The sequence below is a fragment of the Leucoraja erinacea genome, chromosome 3, assembly GCF_028641065.1.
Source record: "Leucoraja erinacea ecotype New England chromosome 3, Leri_hhj_1, whole genome shotgun sequence".
Taxonomy (NCBI): Eukaryota; Metazoa; Chordata; class Chondrichthyes; order Rajiformes; family Rajidae; genus Leucoraja; species Leucoraja erinaceus.
The window spans coordinates 53889033-53911158 of NC_073379.1; the positions used below are offsets into that span (position 1 = coordinate 53889033).

A 22126-nucleotide genomic window follows, 5' to 3' on the forward strand; every position below is an offset into this window, starting at 1 on the left:
GATTTATGAGGACATGGGCCGAAACTTTAGGGAGAGGTTGGTCAAGGTGGACTTTATCCTTTGGAGTATTGGAGGGTGAAAGGTGATCTTATAGAGGCGTATAAGGTAATGAGGGGAATACATAAGGTCATTTAAAAAAAGTTTTTTCCCAAAGTAGGGGAATCAAGGTCTAAAGGTATAGGTTTAAGTTGAGAGGCAAAGATTGAATAAGAACCTGGGACAACTTTCTCCATACAGAAGCTGATGGATATATGCAACTAGTTGCCAGAGAAAGTAATTGAGGCATGTACAATAACATTTATAACACATTTAAACAGGTGCACAGATATGAAAGGTTTAGAGGCAAATGGTCCAAATGTTGGTAAAGGGGATAGGTTTAGATGGGGCATCTTGGTTAGCATGGACAAGATGGGCCAATGTCCTGTTTCAGTGCTGTGCGACTCCAATTACAATTAATGTTTGCACCTTTTTTCATTTTATATTATTAGTTGAAAATAAATAATGATTATTTCAGGAACACAAGTCATGTTGTTTAGTAGGATTTAGTCTGAAGAATCACTCAAGACTCGGGTTTAGCTGAGAACGCATGAATGATTTTGTCAGATTGCCGCATACACAACATCAACAACTTCATGCCAATCTGATTCATTTCTTGTCCCAGGCAAATATATCACGAGCTAGTTAAAGGAACTAAACACATTTTTAATAAAATATTAAAATATTAAAATTCCACACAAAGTGGAAGGTAATTTAATTTTTAACAAATATTTGAAAGGTTTCTGCAAGATTCTTTCTTCAAGCTCTTAGAGCTGCAACAATATTTCCTAAGTGTACATCACAAAACCCATGTCACAATCTGGAGCACTGAGAATGATTTATCAGCAATTGACATTCACATTTTTGGCACTGAATTCAGGCTGAATAAGCCCATTAGAAAATGCTCACTAGGTCAGAGTGACTCATGTTACTCAATTTTACTTCAGCTTGCAACATATTCATTATAGCATGAGTTTACTTTCCATTGGAATTCACTGTAAAGAGGTAATTGCTGAGCCTGATACCAAGGGAGTACAGAGTCACATAAGTGGAATTAGCTGCCAGAGGAAATGGAAGAAGCGGGTACAATTATAATGTTTAAAAGACATTTAGACTGGCTTGTGGATGGGAATGGGTTAGAGGCATAGCAACCGAATGGGACTGGCTCAGGAAGGCACCTCGTTTGGTATAGACATGTTGAACCATGGGGCATGTTTCCGTGGTGCATGATTCTATGACACACACTCTGCAGATCTAATCTCCAATACACTGACTATAATGCACTCTTATACACTGATTGCAATATCTACAAGACTTAATACTGGAACACTCAGAGAAAACCCACGCACTCACGGGGAGAACGTACAAACTCCATACAGACAGCATCCATAGTCTGGATCGAACCTGGGTCTCTGGCACTGTGTGGCAGCAACTTTACCGCTGCACCATTGTGCTGCCCGACTGAAACAATGTGGGATATTTTGAAACATTATATGCATGTAGATTGGTGTTCCTTGACTGTCTGCTTTGATTCCTCCCATATATCTGTCTCTCTTAAGTGACTCGATCTGGAGTGATCCATCCTTCGGGTAATTCTGTGTGCTTGAAGCTGGTTAGTGATTACTGGGAAACTAATTACACACCACGAACATAACACAATGCCAGAGCATGTGGAATAGACATCCCATGTGCAGACATCCCATGCTCATTAAAATAGTGGATGCATTGATCGATGTCTTTGAAAGTTCTTTGGGATCTGGAATAATTCCTACAGATTGACGGTGGCAAATGTAACCTCACGATTTAAAAATAGAAGAGAAATAAAATAAGACCATAGACTGGTAATCCTAATATTACCCATGAGGGAAAATCTTGGAAAGGATTTATATGATTGGTCAAATTCAGAATGTACTATGAAAGGGTAAACCTGCTTAACAAATCTGCTGGAGGTTTTTGAGTTGTGTAGTTGAATGAATAAAAGGAAGATCCAGTGGACATAGAAGGGGCTTTTTTAAGGCTTTTGATAAGGTCTCATATTTGAAGTTAGAAAAGGTGAGTTTGCAGGATTGATGTAAACATGAACAGAGAAATTGGTGGTAGACACTTTCTTCATATATAAAATAAAATGGGTGGCAAGTTAGAATTGCTGCCCTACAGCACCAGAGACCTGGGTTCGAATCTGACCACGGGTGCTGTCTGTACGGAGTTTGTACGTTCTCTCCGTGACCACATGGGTTTCTTTCAGGTGCTCCGTTTTCCTCCCACATTCCAAAGACGTGCAGATTGGTAGGCAAATTGGCTTCTGTAAATTGCACCTGGTGTAGGATAGAACTGGTGTACGGGTGGTCTGCATGGACTTATTGGGGAAAAGGGTTTGTTTCCATGCTTTATCCTTAAATTAAACTAAACAGGAAACATGAGAAAAGGAATAAATGAGTATTTTTCTGGGTGGCAGTCAGTGACTAATAGAATACAGCAGGGATTAATGCTTGGATCCCATAAATTCACAATGCATATCAATGATTTGGATGATAGAACAAAATGTAACATCTCCAAGTTTTACAGACGACATTGAGCTGGGAGTAATGTAGGCTGGGAGGAGGATGTTAAAAGGCTCCTATGTTTTGGACAAGTTAGGTAAGTGAACAATTGCACGATAGATGCAGTTTAATGTGGACAGACATTATCAGAAAGTCATATTATTATCTGAATGGTGATAGATTGATAAAACGGAAGATGCAAAGAGACAGTCATCAATAAAAGCAAGCATGTAGCGGATCAAGCAGTAGAAAGGCACTTGGCGTGTCGGCTTTCATTGCAAAATAATTTGAATACAAGAGCTTTATGTGCAAGTTTGATCTCCTTATTTGAGGAAGGATGTTTTTGCCATGGAGGGAGTGTAATGAAAATGTACTAAATGTAATCCTAAAATGGGAAGACGGATATATTAGGAGAGGTTAGGTTCATTAGATCTATATTCATTGAAGTAAAGAAGAATAATGTAAGGGGATCTCATGGAACCTAGGCGAATAGGACAGTAATAGAGATACAAGTAGAAGAGTCCAGAACCTGGACTCACACCCTAAGGAGACAGCAGGAAAAGAATACTGATAAGCCATAATCAAAAGTGGAGTAGGTCATGTTTTAGGTAAATTGAATGGATTAAAGGCCGATAAATTCCCAGGGCCAGATAAGTTGCATCCCAGAGTACTTAAGGAAGTAGCCGCAGAAATAGTGGATGCATTAGTGATAATTTTTCAAAACTCTTTAGATTCTGGAGTAGTTCCTGAGGACGGGATGGTAGCTAATGTAACTCCACTTTTTAAAAAGGAAGGGAGAGAGAAAACGGAGAATTACAGATCAGTTAGTCTAACATCGGTGGTGGGAAAATTCTGGAGTCAGTTATTAAAGATGGGATAACAGCACATTTGGAAAGTGGTGAATTCATTGGACAAAGTCAGCATGGATTTAGGAAAGGTAAATCATGTCTGACAAATCTTATAGAATTTTTTGAGGATGTAACTAGTAGAGTGGATAAGGGAGAACCAGTGGATGTGTTATATCTGGACTCTCAGAAGGCTTTCGACAAGGTCCCACATAAGAGATTAGTATACAAACTTAAAGCACACGGTATTGGGGGTTCAGTATTGATGTGGATAGAGAACTGGCTGGCAGACAGGAAGCAAAGAGTAGGTGGAAATGGGTCCTTTTCAGAATGGCAGGCAGTGACTAGTGGGGTACCGCAAGGCTCAGTGCTGGGACCCCAGCTATTTACAATCTATATTAATGATCTGGATGAGGGAATTGAATGCAACATCTCCAAGTTTGCGGATGACACGAAGCTGGGGGGCAGTGTTAGCTGTGAGGAGGATGCTAGGAGGCTGCAAGGTGACTTGGATAGGTTGGGTGAGTGGGCAAATGCATGGCAGATGCAGTATAATGTGGATAAATGTGAGGTTATCCACTTTGGTGGCAAAAACAGGAAAGTAGACTATTATCTGAATGGTGGCCGATTAGGAAAAGGGGAGATGCAACGAGAACTGGGTGTCATGGTACACCAGTCATTGAAAGTAAGCATGCAGGTGCAGCAGGCAGTGAAGAAAGCAAATGGTATGTTAGCATTCATAGCAAAAGGATTTGAGTATAAGAGCAGGGAGGTTCTACTGCAGTTGTACAGGGTCTTGGTGAGACCACACCTGGAGTATTGCAAACAGTTTTGGTCTCCTAATTTGAGGAAAGACATTCTTGCCATAGAGGGAGTACAGAGAAGGTTCACCAGACTGATTCCTGGGATAGCAGGACTTTCATATGAAGAAAGACTGGATAGACTCGGCTTGTACATGCTAGAATTCAGAAGATTGAGGGGGGATCTTATAGAAACTTACAAAATTGTTAAGGGGTTGGACAGGCTAGATGCAGGAAGATTATTCCCGATGTTGGGGAAGTCCAGAACTAGGGGTCACTTTTTAAGGATAAGAGGGAAGTCTTTTAGAGCCGACATGAGAAAATAATTTTTCACACAAGAGAGTGGTGAATCTGTGGAATTCTGTGCCACAGAAGGTAGTAGAGGCCAGTTCATTGGCTATATTTAAGAGGGAGTTAGATGTGGCCCTTGTGGCTAAAGGGATCAGGGGGTATGGAGAGAAAGCAGGGATGGGATACTGAGTTGGATGATCAGCCATGGTCATATCGAATGGCGGTGCAGGCTCGAAGAGCCGAATGGCCTACTCCTGCACCTATTTTCTATTTTCTATGTTTCTATGTTTCTAAGCTATGTATGGAAGTGGATAGGGAAACCTTATCTAATATTTTCCAATAAGGATCAAAGTGGGGTTTGCAACCAAGCTGAGCCTCTGATACACAAAGTGATGACCTCCAGTAAAGCCAATTAGTGGACACAACGTTTTCAATTTTGAATGGTTCCACCAAACCCAATCCTAGATTATCTGGTTAATGATCTTCCAGCAGCACGACTTCAATGTAGAGCAAGAATCCTGATTGAAAACTGCCTTTCGAGCTGCCTGCAAACCAAACCTCTGCCCTGGAAGATATCAGCTAACTGAGCATAGATCCAGCAGGGAACCTCAGGTCTTGTGGACAAGATGGCTCTTATGCCATAGAAAGATGCCTTCATCAAGGCACTATCGGAACTAGGAACTTTAAATGCAATTTTCTTCCAACTTTCTTTCCCTGCTTTGAAAAAAACATAGATATTGTTGATATTGCAGAAGAAACTTCCACAAGACTTAATGAAATATATGACCAGCGAATCTGCTTTGTTTAGTAGATAAATATTTGCAAAACACCAGGAAAATATTTCTGCTCATCTTTCGGTACTTTGGATTGGGTCGGGTACTTTTGGCGCCGTCCAGGGTTAATGCTTATCACCTAGTTCATCTTAATTCATCTAAATTTTGTTTTTAGTATGAATACGACCTTTGCACTCACACCTCCAAAACGTTAACAAAGGGTCTTTTTTACTATACTTATCAAACACATATAGATATCCATTGTGTGTAAATTTTGTTCTGTTTCTCTTGCTCAAAATATTTTCAGCCATTTCTGTTAGGGGTTTTACTACAACTAACTTTAAAGTTTGCAAGACAAGCAGTATAACAGCTATCCAATATTAAGATAAATTAACTGATTACTGTTGTCTAAACAACCAATTAAGAAGAACTAGGTGATAAGTATATAACAGCTTGAATTCGATGAATTAGATGAATTAGCAAAGGATCGGTGCCTCCAAAACGAAACGGCGCCGCCAAATGGTACCATTCCGCTTCGGATCCATCTTCATTCAGGAGGACACAAACAATCTTCCCGATGTACTAGCCAGAGGATCTGGGGTGATGGAGGAACTGAAGGAAATCCACATTAGGCAGGAAATGGTGTTGGGTAGACTGATGGGACTAAAGGCTGATAAATCCCCAGGACCTGATGGTCTGCATCCCAGAAGGTGGTGGCTCTAGAAATCGTGGATGCATTGGTGATCATTTTCCAATGTTCTATAGATTCAGGATCAGTTTCTGTGGACTGGAGGGTAGCTAATGTTATCCCACTTTTTATGAAAGGCGGGAGAGAGAAAACAGGGAATTATAGACCAATTAGCCTGACATCAGTGGTGGGGAAGATGCTGGAGTCAATCATAAAAGATGAAATAGCGGAACATTTGGATAGCAGTAACAAGATCGGTCCAAGTCGGCATGGATTTACAAAGGGGAAATCATGCTTGACTAATCTTCTGAAATTTTTTGAGGATGTAACTGGGAAAATGGACACGGGAGAGCCAGTGGATGTAGTGTACCTGGACTTTCAGATGGCATTTGATAAGGTCCCACATAGGAGATTAGTTGGCAAAATTAGGGCACATGGTATTGGGGGTAGAGTGCTGACATGGATAGAAAATTGGTTGGAAGACAGGAAACAAAGAGTAGGGATTAACGGGGTCCCTTTCAGAATGGCAGGCAGTGACTAGTGGGGTACTGCAAGACTCCGTGCTGGGACCGCAGCTATTTACAATATATATTAATGATTCAGGGATTACAAGTAACATTAGCAAATTTGCAGATGACACAAACCTGGGTGGCAGTGTGAACTGTGAGGAGGATGCTATGAGAATGCAGGGTGGGTGATTGGGCAGATGCATGGCAGATGCAGTTTAATGTGGATAAATATGAGGTTGTCCACTTTGGTAGCAAAAATAGGAAAGAAGATTATTATCTAAATGGTGCCAAGTTGGGAAAAGGGGAGGTACAACGGGATCTGGGGGTCCTTGTTCATCAGTCAATGAAAGTAAGCATGCAGGTACAGAAGGCAGTGAAGAAAGCGAATGGCATGTTGGCCTTCATAACAAGAGGAGTAGAGTGTATGAGCAAAGAGATCCTTCTACAGGGCCCTAGTGAGACCACACCTGGAGTATAGTGTGCAGTGTTGGTCTCCAAATTTGAGGAAGGACATTCATGCTTTTGAGGGAGTGCAGCGTAGGTTCACAAGGTTAATTCCTGGCATGGTGGGACTGTCTGTCATAAGCTGAGAGAATGAAGTGGCTGGGCTTGTGTACTCTGCAATTTAGAAGGATGAAAGGAGATTTATTGAAACATATAAGATTATTAAGAGCTTGAACATGCTAGAGGCAGGAAACATGTTCCCGAAGTTGGGGGAGTCTACAGAACCAGGGGCCACAGTTTAAGAATAAGAGACTAGCCATTTAGAACGGAGATGACGAAACACGTTTTCACACAGAGAGTTGTGAATCTGTAGAATTCTCTGCCTCAGAGGGCGGTGGAGGCCGGTTCTCTGGAAACTTTCAAGAGAGAGCTAGATAGGGCTCTTGAAGATAGCGGAGTCGGGGGATATAGGGAGAAGGCAGGAACGGGGTACTGATTGTGGATGATCAGCCATGATCATATTGAATGGCGGTGCTGGCTTGAAGGGCCGCATGGCCTCCTTCTATGCCTATTGTCTATTTTCTAAAATGCACACTTCCAAATTCAGTGACAGTTTCTTCCCAGCTGTTATCAGGCAATTGAATCCTGCTACCACAATCAGAGAGCGGCCCTGAACTTCTATCTACCTCATTGGTGACCCTCAGACTATCTTTGATTGGACTTTACTGGCTTTAGCTTGCACTAAATATTATTCCCTTATCACGTATTTCTACACAGTAAATGGCTCGATTGAAATCATGTATTGTTATTCTGCTGACTCGATGGCATGCAACAAAAGTTTTTCACTGTACCTCGATACACGTAACAATAAACAAAATTGAACCAAACTACTGGCCTGTATGTATACGCTCAGTTTAGGCATTAATGCATATTTTACTGATTAGGATGGAGCTACCACTCAGAAAACCTTCCATTAATCAAGATAGTTCAAGGATAGGATCAGCCTTTCCATCCACTGTGAGAATCCTCAGATTTACGACGCTGGCAAATAATTCTATCTAGGACCAGTGACAATAATTAGGAAAAAGAATGACCAAAAATCAACAGGAATTCCTATTTACAAATAAGCAATAACCAAATCATTACCTTCCTCAGTGGTAAGCAGCTGACTTTGATAATTGCCTGGCCAGGTGAATATGGAGTCTCCAGAGTTCACATATAGCCTATGAGAGCCAGCGATGAAACACACAAGATCTTTAGCATGGTGAGATTCCAGTAACAATGTCAGGGACTGTGAACAGAAGTATACAGTCAGTATATTAGCACAGTCCAAATCTTTCACTGGCTAACTCATTCTAAGTAGGATTTAAATAATATTTTTATTGAAACAAGTGATTCACTAACTTATCTCATTAGTTAGATCTATCTTCTCACCTGCAGCTCAATATTCTTATATCACATAGGAAATCTAGTACAGTGATGAATAACATGACAATGCTATGGTGTCCTACAGACAATGCTAACTAGGAGAATGAAGAGAGGGATAAAAAAAAAGACTGGATCAAAAAAGCAAATATAAAAGGAGATAGAAATCCTATTTGGGCGACACACTGACACAACTTGCAGTGCTGCTGCCTCACAAGTCCGGCAATCTGTGTTCAATCCTGAGCCCCTAGTGCTTTCTGTGTGGAGTTTGTAAGTTCTACTTATTATCAACTGGAATTCCCTCGGTTGCCCCAGTTTCCTGCCTCAGCCCAAAGAGTGCAAGTTAGTAAATTAATTGAACACTGTAATTTTCTCTTAGTGTCTGCAAGTGAGTGTCGGAACCTGGTACGGTTGATGTGAATGTGAAGGGAATCAAATTGAATTAGAAGGGGAGTGGTGTACATAAATGCTCATTGATCAGTGTGGACTCAATGAGCTAAACGGTCTGTTTCCATGATCTATGAATCCATGACTCTGAATCATATGTAAAAAAATCAATTTATGACAATTTATGTTTTTATTGGAATATTTATTTCCAACTCTGATATCTCACAAATCAAATGGCTACCTTTATTGACCCTTAGTATCTGCTGTCTGAAAAGTCTTGACCAGTGTGCCCGAGTTGTCTAAATATTGATTAAAGATGAAAACATAAGAGAAGTTTCTGCTCATTAACCGGCCAGTGATAAATCTAGCTGGAGATATTGAGAGAAATCATACAACATTTTCCCATCATACCTCCATGACCATTTTTCCTTTCTCTAGGCTTAGTCAAGGAGAACATATTGGTAAAACAGATAGGAATTCAGGATCATAGAAATAGGACGGAGTAAGCCAAGCATCCCTGCAAGCCTGTTATATCATTTAACAAGAACAACAACTACCATAAAAAACCCTTATTTTAATTTGGGGATTATGTTCAGCGTAGACATTGGAGGCCTCCTTGACGTTCCTCACCACTGTTATCAGCAAATCTAGAAATGTTTCCTTACATTCCTTTGACTAAACCATCGATACAAATCATGAATAACTGGAGCCCACAATATCCCATTAATCATGGCCTGCTAACCTGAGGAGGATCTGTTTCTCTCTATTATTTATTTTCTAGCAGTTAACCAATTCAAATACGTTAATATCATACCCTTATTTGCATGTGTTCAAACATTGTTTACCAACCTGCTGTCTGGCACCTCACTGAAACTCCTGAAAAACTAAATTCATCACACCCACAGTTTTCCTTTCATCTTCTTTATGAAATACATCCGCAAAGATCTCAATGGATTAGCCAAACATGATTTCCTTTCCATAAATTCATGTTAACTGTTCGACCGTGCCATTATTTTCTATTTTTTTCATATCACATCCTTTATTGAGATGTCAACATTTTTGCATCTATGATGTCAAGTTAACAGGATGGTAGCTTCCTGTTTTCCCCTTCATTCTTAACTAGAGCAGTAACGTTTGATAAATAATTTCATTGGGAGTTATGTAACTAGAATAAAGGTCAACAGAGACAATAAAAGCAGCCAAAAAGTACAAATAGTGGAAAGAGATGAGGTGAATATAAAAATGCACAAGAATGGAAAAATAGGGACACAGTCTCTTTGAAACTCGCTCCTAAATGGCTCTGTGATGGTTCAAGGCAGCTTATCACTGTCCTCTCAAGGGCAGTTAGAGATGCTTACATGCCTTTAATGAATGAAGATAAGTTTAAATTAAGGCAGGTCTGAAAGAAATATGATAACGTCTGGTACTAAGTGTTCGGCACGGACTTGGAGGGCAGAGAGGGCCTGTTTCCGTGCTGTAATTGTTATATGGTTATATGGTTTATATGGTACTTCACATGACTAGCAGCTGATACCCAGCACCATACTCTGCTTTGGGTAGATAAACAAGAGAGGTGGATATGGGTCCTGACACTTGATGGATAATATGCCAGCAAAAGGCAAATGCCATAGCAGAGTCAACTGAGCTCTTCAGTCTTGATTTGCCACGGGCATTCTGTCCCATTTCTTTAAATTACTCTGTCACTGCAATTTGGAACTGGCTGACTCTGGGAATTAGCAGAAGTAGGAAAATCAAAAATTCTCACTCACTCACCCACTGCAACTAACATTTGTGAGCTATTAAATCCAGATGAATAATCTATTATCCCCACAGCAAGGGCATGTTAACCTCAGGAAAACTGCCAGAACATTCTGCTGCATTCTGATTGCTAAAGAAAGATAAGGGAGGACTGTGCTTTTCATTCAACAAATTGTTAGATTGTTAGATCAGTCCCTTGCACTCAGCAATCGATCCTGCTGTTATTTCCTGTTTTTTGTTTGTTTATAATCCATCTAATTCCCCCATGATATTTTCAGCCATTGTTTTTTTATGGGTTGTATAGTTTAAACTGTGGGGAAGTCTCAATGTTTTTATGAGAAAATCTGTTGATTGAATTCTAACTCAACTTATCAGAATTTCACATCTGTTTGTAAAAGGCTGGGTTGAAAATACACAGGAAAGTTTGATAAAGGTTATTGCAGTTTGTCAGTGAATTATTCAGTCTTACTGAAGTATCTTACAGGGGAGTGCTGCCCCTACTACCTGTCGTGGGAATTCACTTTGCCTATTCTGACAGCAATCTGCACTCCAGCCCCGACCGATGCTAAGATTGCACTTGAGGAACTATACATTGTCACCAATAGCCTTGAAACAAAGTACCCCGAGGCCTTGTTCTTCAAAGCTGTGGGCTACAATCAGGCTAACTTCACAAGCTGCTGCTAAAATACTATCTACCCGTCGCCTACTCAAACACCCTCGACTACCACTACACAACCATCACAAACGCATATTGCTCCATTCCCAGGCTGCACTTTGGTAAATCTGACCACTTGACTGTGTTTCCACTTTGTGCTTACAAGCAGAAATTGAAGTGGGAGGATCCAGCACAGAAAGTTGTGTTGTGCTGATCCAAGTAAAATAGGAGTTCATTTACGACCAATCTTCTGTTCAGATATAGAATGCATATACTGTAGGTCCATATTCAAGGATTTTGCGGATAACCTAGATGAATGGGCCACTGGTGTCACAGACTTCATCCGCAAATGCATAGAGGATTGTATACCAAAGAAGACGATATGTGTGTTCCCCAACCAGGAAGCATGGATGAACTGCAAGGTCCATTCCAAAGTGAAATCAAATGATCCAAACGCTACAAGAAATCAATTTACGAGCTTCACTGAACTATTAAGGATGCCAAGATGGAATTCCAGACCGTTGGAGTCTCAAGTCAATGACAGGATACCCCTAGATTGTGGCAAGGTTTGCATGTTATAACGGGCCACGCTGTTTTTAAATATCTGGGAGTCCACATCTCTGAGGATATGACATGGACATCACACGCCGCAGCACTCGTGAGTAAGGCAAGGCAGCGCCTTTACCACCTCAGGCAATTGAGGAAATTCAGAGTGTCTCCGAGGATCCTCCAGTGCTTCTACTTAGCGGCTGTGGAAAGCATCTTGTCCGGAAATATTACCATCTGGTTTGGGAATTGCTCTGCCCAGGCCAAGAAGGCTCTGCAGAGAGTAGTGCGTTCGGCCGAACGCACTATGGGAACTTCACTCGCTCCCCTGCAGGAACTATACATCAGGAGGTGCAACTCCAGAGCCAATAAAATCATGGGAGACTCCTTCCACCCCTGCAATGGACTGTTCCAGCTGTTACGGTCAGGCAAACGCCTCCATTGCCATGCTGTGAGAACGGAGAGGTTGAGAAGGAGTTTCTTCCCAGAGGCCATTAGGACTGTAAACTCCTATCTCACCAGGGACTAACTTTACTGTACCACTCTACTGCTTTTTTTTAAATTGCTGTTTTTTTCCCTTTTTCCTTCCGCCCACAATATTTAATATGTAAAAGAATATGTGATCCTGTTCCATTCTGTTTGTAGTTTGTTTGGTTGTTTGTTTGTTTGTCTTTTTGCACAAAGTCCACGAGCATTGCCACTTTTCATTTCACTGCACATCTCGTATGTGTATGTGGCGAATAAACTTGACTTGAATGAGTCCCTCACTGATGAGTTCAATGTACTCTATGTCCACTTTGAACTGAAGGTTGATGGAAGAACATCACCCACCCTACCAGTCACAAGTGTGCCTGTATCAACAGTTATTGTTGCAGACGTAAGATCGGCCTTCATGAGAGTGTTTCCACTCAATGACCCCAGCACTTTTAATACACTGCTGCAACATTAACGCACTTGTCAGAAACCTCACGGGCCTTGGCAGGGAAATAAAGCTTAACAGAAGAGAGGAGCACCTCAAGTGCTGTGCTTATCCGATCATCCGAAAACCATAAACTCTTAATTAAAGTGGTAAATGACGTCGTGGAGCAGACTTAGTGGGCCAGGTGACTTCATGTGATGCCACAATGTCAATTATAAGTGCCTACCCCAGTTTCCAAACTTTATTTCCAATCAGAATCTGATGCTAAACACTCCTCTGCTTAAAGAGCTGTTTCTCATTGTGGTCTGCCACTTCAACAACTCTTTCCATGGGGGGAAATGATACAGCCTTGAAAGTTACTTATCACCCCGATTCTCTCTCGTCCCCTCATCTACTTCATCTGCCCACCACTTGCACATTTTGTCCACTGGACCCACTTCCCTCCTCACCACTGCTCACCCTTTCCCACCCCTCCCATCCCCCTGCTGTTCCCATCTGCTATTTGGTTCCACTCTTCACCTATCTTCTCTATCCGATTCCAGAATCCGCAGCCATTTGCTCTCCACTAATCTCAAGCAGCTCTCCTTAGTTTTGCTCATATTGGCCCCAAGAGCCCATATAAAGAGCTACTGGGCCCTCACAGACTAATATTCGTCAACTATTCAACATTCACATGAAAATCATAAAAAGAGCAGTGAGGGGGTCTAATTTCTCAGATGTGTACACTTTGGGCAGAGTGGTCCCAGTCACAATGGGAAGAAGCAGGATTTGCTTTGGTGGAATAGAGAGGCATGTGAGTAGGTGCCAGGTATTAGGTCACTGTGAGATAGAATGAGAAACAAGCATAATTAAAGTAATTGACTGGAAGAGAGCTAATAATCTGAATTTGACTCGTGGATTGGAATCAAAGAATGACAAATAAAGTAGAGGTTTTCAAATAGGAAATGGATAAGTATGGACAAAATACATTCTCATGAGGAAAGGAAGGTGATTTATCAGGAAACTAAAGATACAGCACTGAACACACAGATTAATAACATCTATTCTTTGGACTCTCTGAGGTATGAATTGGCTGCAATACAATAACCATATAACCATATAACAATTACAGCACGGAAACAGGCCATCTCGACCCTTCTAGTCCGTGCCGAACACATAATCTCCCCTAGTCCCATATACCTGCGCTCAGACCATAACCCTCCATTCCCTTCCCATCCATATAACTATCCAATTTATTTTTAAATGATAAAAACGAACCTTCCTCCACCACCTTCACTGGAAGCTCATTCCACACAGCTACCACTCTCTGAGTAAAGAAGTTCCCCCTCATGTTACCCCTAAACTTCAGTCCCTTAATTCTCATGTCATGTCCCCTTGTTTGAATCTTCCCTACTCTCAGTGGGAAAAGCTTTTCCACGTCAACTCTGTCTATCCCTCTCATCATTTTAAAAACCTCTATCAAGTCCCCCCTTAACCTTCTGCGCTCCAAAGAATAAAGCCCTAACTTGTTCAACCTTTCTCTGTAACTTAGTTGCTGAAACCCAGGCAACATTCTAGTAAATCTCCTCTGTACTCTCTCTATTTTGTTGACATCCTTCCTATAATTAGGCGACCAAAATTGTACACCATACTCCAGAATGCCTTGTACAATTTTAACATTACATCCCAACTTCTATACTCAATGGTCTGATTTATAAAGGCCAGCACACCAAAAGCTTTCTTTACCACCCTATCTACATGAGATTCCACGTTCAGGGAACTGTGCACAGTTATTCCCAGATCCCTCTGTTCACCTACATTCTTCAATTCCCTACCATTTACCATGTACGTCCTATTTTGATTTGTCCTGCCAAGATGTAGCACCTCACACTTATCAGCATTAAACTCCATCTGCCATCTTTCAGCCCACTCTTCCAACTGGCATAAATCTCTCTGTAGACTTTGAAACTCTACTTCATTACCCGCAACCCCACCTATCTTAGTATCATCTGCATACTTACTAATCCAATTTACCACACCATCATCCAGATCATTGATGTACATGACAAACAACAGTGGACCCAACACAGATCCCTATGGCACCCCACTCGTCACTGGCCTCCAACCTGACAAACAACCATCCACCATTACTCTCTGGCATCTCCCATTCAGCCACTGTTGAATCCATCTTGCTACTCCACCATTAATACCCAACCATTGAACCTTCTTAACCAACCTTCCATGAGGAACCTTGTCAAAGGCCTTACTGAAGTCCATATACACAACATCCACTGCTTTACCCTCATCAATTTCCCGAGTAACATCTTCAAAAAATTCAAGAAGATTAGTTAAACATGACCTTCCAGGCACAAATCCATGTTGACTGTTCCTAATCAGACCCTGTTTATCCAGATGCTTATATATATTATCTCTAAGTATTCTTTCCATTAATTTGCCCACCACTGACGTCAAACTAACAGGTCTATAATTGCTAGGTTTACTCTTAGACCCCTTTTTTAAACAATGGAACAACATGCGCAGTACGCCAATCCTCCGGCACTATTCCCGTTTCTAATGACATTTGAAATATTTCTGCCATAGCCCCTGCTATTTCTACACTAACTTCCCTCAATGTCCTAGGGAATATCCTGTCCGGACCTGGAGACTTATCCACTTTTATATTTCTCAAAAGTGTCAGTACTTCCTCTTCTTTGATCTTCATAGTTTCCATAGCTACTCTACTTGTTTCCCTTACTTCACATAATTCAATATCCTTCTCCTTGGTGAATACCGAAGAAAAGAAACTGTTCAATATGCAACAATGGCCAATGTGCAGATGTAACTGCAAGGGTAAGGATGCTTTCAATGGTTCAGGTGTAACTTTTGAACACTTGGGAGATCTGAAGACACAAGTGAATGTTGTGCAAGATATAGTGGGACATATTGATCATGATCATATTGAATGGCGGTGCAGGCTCGAAGGGTCGAATGGCCTACTCCTGCACCTATATTCTATGTTTCTATAAGCACAAGTATACTGTATGACATTTGACATCCACATCAGGCAAGGAGGTAGCACACATAATATATATTCTTTACCTTCATATTATGCAGGTAGATGTTCACCATGCTGACCTTGTCACATTCAAAGGTCAACTCCAGCTTTCTGATGTTGTTGAAGTTTGTTAACTGGTTCATAATGTTAAGCTTGCTGTTAATTATGTGGCTGATACCATATTTGGCTCCCACCAACAATGTAACAAATGATTCTCTATCCTGCAACTGAAGAAACCATATTGATTAGAAATAAAAGATTTTACCAGGAGTTTAAAGAATCTCTTCATCCTTATTGTTAGACCTACCATCAGGGTTGCATTAAAGGTCTTTCCACCATATGTTCGAAGGTTACTCAGTATGTTTAGATAGTTCAGCTGGGCCTGAGCTGTCGATATCAGTTGCTTCAAACAGAATGGGAAATACATTTTAATAAATTTTAATACATTTGTATTAACAGATACATTTTAATGACAACATGTGGGGACAATCATCAAAACATTAAAAAAATCTATTTTTTAAAAATTTCAAAATAGACTTTATTCGAGAAATAAATCTCAATACATGATCCTTACAAAACTCCATCCGACATCCTCTGAGGCTATTGATACAAACATACAGCTTCACCAAATCACAATTTTACGCCCCACCCATGCCACTCATGTGGCCCACTGGCATGGCCCTTATTTTGAGAGGCGTCTCCACCACACCCTGCCCCCCATGTCCAGCAGTGGAAGGACCCTAGTCTGTTGTCTTCCCCCACAGAGCCTTGTCATTGGCTGCACCAAGCTTCAGTGCGTTCCTCAGCACGTACTCCTGCAGTCTGCAGCGGGCCAGTCGGCAACATTCCCCAACGACATTTTGCTCTGCTGGGTGGTCAACAAAGCTCGCGCAGACCAAAGAGCGTCTTTCACCGAGTTGATGACCTTCCAGCAGCACTCGATGTCAGTCTCTGAATGTGTCCCTGGGAACAGTCAGTCCATAAATCACAGAGTACTCTGTGACGGAGCTGTTCGGAATAAACCGTGACAGGGACCCTTGCAAACCTCTCCAGACTCGCTTTACAAATCCACACTCTACAAAGAGGTGGGCAACTGTCTCCTCTCCATAGCAGCCGTCCCAAGGGCAGCGTGCGCTGGTAGTGAGGTTCCGACGTCGCAGGAAGGATCTGACTGGGAGGGCTACCCTCACCACCAGCCAAGCCAGGTCTTGGTGCATGTTGGTGAGTTCTGGCGATGAGACAAGCTGGACAGTCTGCTCTGGGGACCATGCCACAGGATCCATGGAGTCATTTCCCTGCAGTACAGGATGTTCCGTGCTGACCATTGCCCGATGGACTTGTGGTCAAAGGTGTTGGTCTGGAAGAACCTTTCCATGAACAACGGATCATAGTTAAAAATCATGGGAAGCACATGTGCTGTTTTCCATGATGTGGTCACAGTACAGAACCATGTATGTGGGAAACAACTGTTGGGACATCATATGAATACTCAGCAGCATAACTCTGCAACTTGTCAAACCCACTCTTGCATGTTAATTAGCAGCTCTTGCAGCAACTGCCCTTCAATAAATAAAATAGGATTTCCATTTTGTTTCTCACTAGGCACAATTATAGTCAACATCTGCAGATATCCTACATTTCACACTATGCTTCTGTTTAGTTTGGAGGTACAGCATGAAAACAGGCTCTTCAACCCACCAAGTCCACACTGACGATTGATTAACCGTTTACACTAGTCCCATGTTTTCCCACTTTCGCAGCCACTCCTACATACAAGAGGCAAGTTACAGGCCAATTAACCTATAAACCTGCACATCTTCGGGATATGGGAGGAAACTGGAGCACCACAGATAGAACATGAAAAGGCCACATGGGCAGCGGCTAAGGCCAGGATTGAACCCGGTCTCTGGCGCTGTGAGGCAGCAGCTCTACAATCTGCACCGCTGTGCAGTCCCTGTAATTTCATGATTTAGCGATATAAATCATCAGAACTCAATAACGCAAGCTTCCTTTCTTTAGGAAGAAATACAGGTAGGCAAAAACCCCAGATTCTGAACAAGCATTAATTTTGCAAACTCAATGTCACTGTCAAAATCGGTGACAAACCATTCCTGCTGTTAGATGCTATATCATCCAACAATGATATTGGCTAGATTTTTTCTGTCTATTACCATAGCCTGATCTTCTGGGCATGTCTGACATTCCTGCATTTTGCAACTTTTACATTTTAACACCCGTCTTCTCATAATTTTAATGATTTTTATTTTCTCTCTCTCTCTAACTGCCTTTGTTAATCCAAGTGACTAATAAACAAATCTTAAAGTACTAGAATTGACAATATAACCACAGGATTCCGTTTCTGAAAGGTACTCTGTATATTGTGATCATGTGGTTGGGTGCATTCTCTTCAGGGATCACTGCAGTTAATACCAGAGATCCTAGGAATGTAACAAATAGATAATGATTGTTAACCAGGGGCTGAACAAACTTTAATCGTATGCAGAGAAAAATTATGGAAAAGCACAAGTTGGCCCATTATCTTGGAACTGTGTTCTTTTTACGTTCCAAATGGAATTATACATGGTGAAATCTGCAATATTCAAGAACATAGATTTGTGAATAGAAATAAACTCATCTAATATGATGGGGCTGTAAACAGTGCAATTTCCCATTTCATTTCGTGGCTTTCAAGAGATTCAGAAGTGTTTTATTGTCATATGTCTCAAAACAGAATAATGAAATTCTTACTAGCTCAACAGATACTGTATGTAAACATAAACTCTATGGGTAAAAATAAAGTTTAATGTGCAAGATCAAGTCTGAAAAAATCTGATTAATGAAAGTTCAAATGTCTCCAATGAGTTACATGGGTCAGGACTGCACTTTAGCTGGTGAGGGCGATATAGTTGCCTGATAACAGTGAGGAAGAAACTGTCCCTGAATCTGGAGATTCACACTTCTTTACCTCTTGCCCCATGGAAGAGGGGAGAAGAGAGAGTGACTGAGGTGAAACTGGCCCTTGATTATGTTGGTGGCCTTGCTGACGCAGCATAAAGTGTCGATGGAGTCAATGGAGGGAGGTTGGTTTGTGTTACATCCGCATGGTCTGGGCTACATCCACAACTCTCCACAATTTCTTGCCGTCTAGGATGGAGCTGTTCCCAAACCATGCAGCCTGATAAAATACTTTCTACGGCTGATCTGTAGAAGTTGGTGAGGGTTGTTGGGCACATGCTGAACTTCCTATGCCTTTCTATGGAAGTAAAGGCGTTGGTGTGCTTTCTTGACTATAGCTTCGATGTGGCTAGTCCAGAAAAAATTGGTGGTGATATTTATCCCAAAGAACTTGAAGCTTTTGACCATCTCTAATTCAGTGTCATCAATGTGTGTACTGCTTTGCGTCCTGAAATAGAACACAATCTCCTTTATCGTCCTGACATTGAGAGAGGGATTCTTGTCTTGACATGTAGGAAAGAACTGCAGATGCTGGTTTATACCGAAGATAGACACAAAGTGCTGCAGTAAGTCAGTGTGTCTGGTACCAAAGTCTGGAGAAAAAGGATTGGGTTCATACCCTTCTTCAAACTGTCGGGATTGTTGCAAAGTGAGCGGAGGACTGTGTGTTTGGAGGGGGTGAGGTAAGGGGAGTGCAAATGTTGATATACCGCCGGCAATTAGAAATGAAACGGTCTAAGGAGGGTAGAAGGACATCTGGGGGAATCCAAGAGGGGGAGGACGGTTGGAGACAGGGGAAGGGGTCATCAGTGAGTGGGAAGGACTCATTGCCATAGGAAACAGCACAGAGGCAGAGGCCTCGGAAGAAAAGCTCCACGTCATGGCAGGCCCGGAACTTGTTGAGGTGGGGGCGGAGGGGAACAAAGGTGAGGCCTCTGTTGAGGAATGACCATTCTTCAACGGAGCGAGGGAGGGGATGGTGTAAACATGACAAAGGTGAGGATGGGGTTAGAGGGGGGCAGGGAAGTGGATGAAGGTTTAAGTGAGGTACTGTGGTGGGGTTGATGGAGGTTCAGGGGGGAGTGGGATGTGAGGTGTAGTGTATAGGTGGGGGGTAGTCAGCGTAACCTGATTAAAAGAGGCGGAAGGGCAAGCCACAGTGGAATCATTACCGAGGTTCCCTGTAAGAGGGGGGCAGCAGCAGGGCCCAGGAGAGAGATCATGTGGTGTAGGAGCCTGCAGTGTGGAGGCCTGGAGCTGAGCCTGGGACACAGGTGAGGCGATGGCTCCGACCCACTGGCGGATGGGTGGAGAGGCGAGGGTTAGTGGAGTCGCTGGTGATGGCCCACGGGGGATTGCATTAAAGGTAATGGTCGGTGGCAGCAGCGTCGGTGGCCATGGTCAGAGGATGTCCGGAGAGGTGGTGAGGGTTGGTGGCAGCAGTGTCGGTGGTCCCAGGGAGGCGGTAAAGGTTGGCGGTGGCAGCGACTTCGGTGTCCCTTGCCTGGGATTGGCTAGGGAGGCGGTGATGGTTAGAGTCGCATCGTGGCTGCGATCGCATCCTGAGTCTCAGTCTCGTGGTGGTCGGGCAGGTGACGAGGTCCAGCGGTGGGGCCATGGGACTGCGGGTGGTCCATTGGAGGAGTGTCAGTGGAGAGACCAGTCTGGAGGCGGGCAAGCTTGTGATCCTTAGCTGGAGTCCAGGTAGGCATGGAATCGTTTATTGAATGTGTGGATCTGACATAGAATGAAGTAATGTTGGGGTCCATTGCACATCTGAATGAGCTGTGGAGCCCGGAGCTGTGTGAGAGCCAGAGTGAAGGCCTGCTGGTGCTGGCACGTAGCAGCCAGTGTGGAACACAGGGTACAGAAAGGGAACTGTTGCGTGAAGCAGTGGAATGGCTGTCGGTACCTGTAATCCAGGATGGGTCCGAACTTGGAGGTCTGGAACCAGAGTTGAAAGCACAAGATGGAGGCGCAGGCAAGCGCCGAGAAAACACACGTGGCCGTGGTAGCGAGTCCGGGTTAAATTATGCTTGCAGAGCCGGTGAACAGGAGGAATCAGAGAGTTGGAGAGGTGAGGGAGGGTCTCACAGAACTCCTGTTGGAGAGAGGAGAACTTCTACAAAGTAGGCATTCATTGATGGAATTTCGCAGTGGAGCAGCCAATGATGTGAAAGGAGGAACTGCAGATGCTGGTTTATGCTAAAGACAGACACAAAGTGCTGGAGTAACTCAGCAGGTCAGGCAGCATGTCTGAAGTTAAAGGGATGGGTGACGTATCAGGTCAGTGCCCTTCTTCAGACTCTTCGGGTCGGTACACTTCTTCATGAGTCTGAAGAAGGGAACCGACCCATAATTTCAACCATCATTATTCTCCAGGGATGACGCCTGACCCGCTGGGTTACTCCAGCACTTTGTGTCTATTTTCTTGTTGTCTTGACACCAGGTTTTGAGGTTCACAATCTCCTTCCTGTACTATGTACCAACATTATTTGATATTAGGCCCACCATGACAATGCCATCTGTGAACTTGTAAATTGAGTTTGATTGGTATTTTGGCTGCATAATCACAAGTGTATAAGCGTATAGAATGCATTCTTGCAGGGTACCAGTGTTGAGGATTATCACAGAGGATGATTTGTCACCTAATTCAATAAGATAGCACAGTTCAGCGACACAGGCAGATCTTCTGGTTAATCGGATGTTATTAAGAACGTTACACAGTATTATGATAAATTCTCCCGTGAACCTTAGTGTTCGTTGAACCTAATAACAAACATTGGGATTTCAGTTCGTAGATTAACAGAATTAAATTCAGAGAGTTGGTAATATGGATGAAGGGAAAGATGTATAAAGCTGTAATGCATTAGCCATCCAGAGTAATGAGAACCTTGTAACTTCTCCAAGCAGTAATGAAGTTATCAGATCAAATAAAATCACTTGTCAATGGCCAATGTACACGATTATCAATAGACACAGCTAAGTACACAGATCTGGGCAGAGATTACTGAGCAAGGATTAACTAAAAAAAACAATCAATTGGGGAGATATATGTTTCTGTCCATGTAGATACTGCAAAGTTACACCATTTTTGATGATACTAACATTCAGAATACTCATCACAAGGCCCCTTCAGCCTTATGCCAATCCATTACATTGTTAATAGCAACCTGAGTTGTATTTACTGAAAAGTTAGGTGGAAGAATCAGCCAAACTAGTGACCAATGGGGTCAAATGAAAGCATCTTAAAGTGAATGGGGATCTCAAGTGACCCTAAACCCGGCAGTCAGTGATAAATGGGAACATCTCATGGGCTTTATGCAGAATTGACCTAAGCCAAGTCCTTCATTAAGTTGTATATCTGTAGTAAAAGATGGATGAAGAGAGTGAACCGCATCTTACCATATGCTTAAGGGGCTGCACTCATATACAAAATTACCAAGGCCAATCACCAAAATGTTTCTACTTGGCAGTACACGAGATCCTGCAAGGTATTTTGCCAGGATTTTGCCATAAAT

At 42.4% G+C, this 22126-nt stretch overlaps 2 protein-coding genes across 2 annotated transcripts in view; one reads left to right on the forward strand and one right to left on the reverse strand.

The window, feature by feature from the left end:
• Positions 1 to 22126, forward strand: part of LOC129695600 (zinc finger and BTB domain-containing protein 5) — a 413756-nt gene that overhangs the window by 143854 nt on the left and 247776 nt on the right. The window lies entirely within an intron of this gene.
• LOC129695607 (FERM and PDZ domain-containing protein 1) overlaps positions 1 to 22126 on the reverse strand; it is a 96519-nt gene that overhangs the window by 23363 nt on the left and 51030 nt on the right. Inside the window, exons 11-13 of the mRNA XM_055632713.1 lie at positions 15958 to 16053; positions 15695 to 15877; positions 8073 to 8217 (exon numbers count right to left, since the gene is read on the reverse strand). Of these exons, the coding sequence (XP_055488688.1) occupies positions 8073 to 8217; positions 15695 to 15877; positions 15958 to 16053 (424 nt within the window). The remainder of the gene's footprint in view (positions 1 to 8072; positions 8218 to 15694; positions 15878 to 15957; positions 16054 to 22126) is intronic.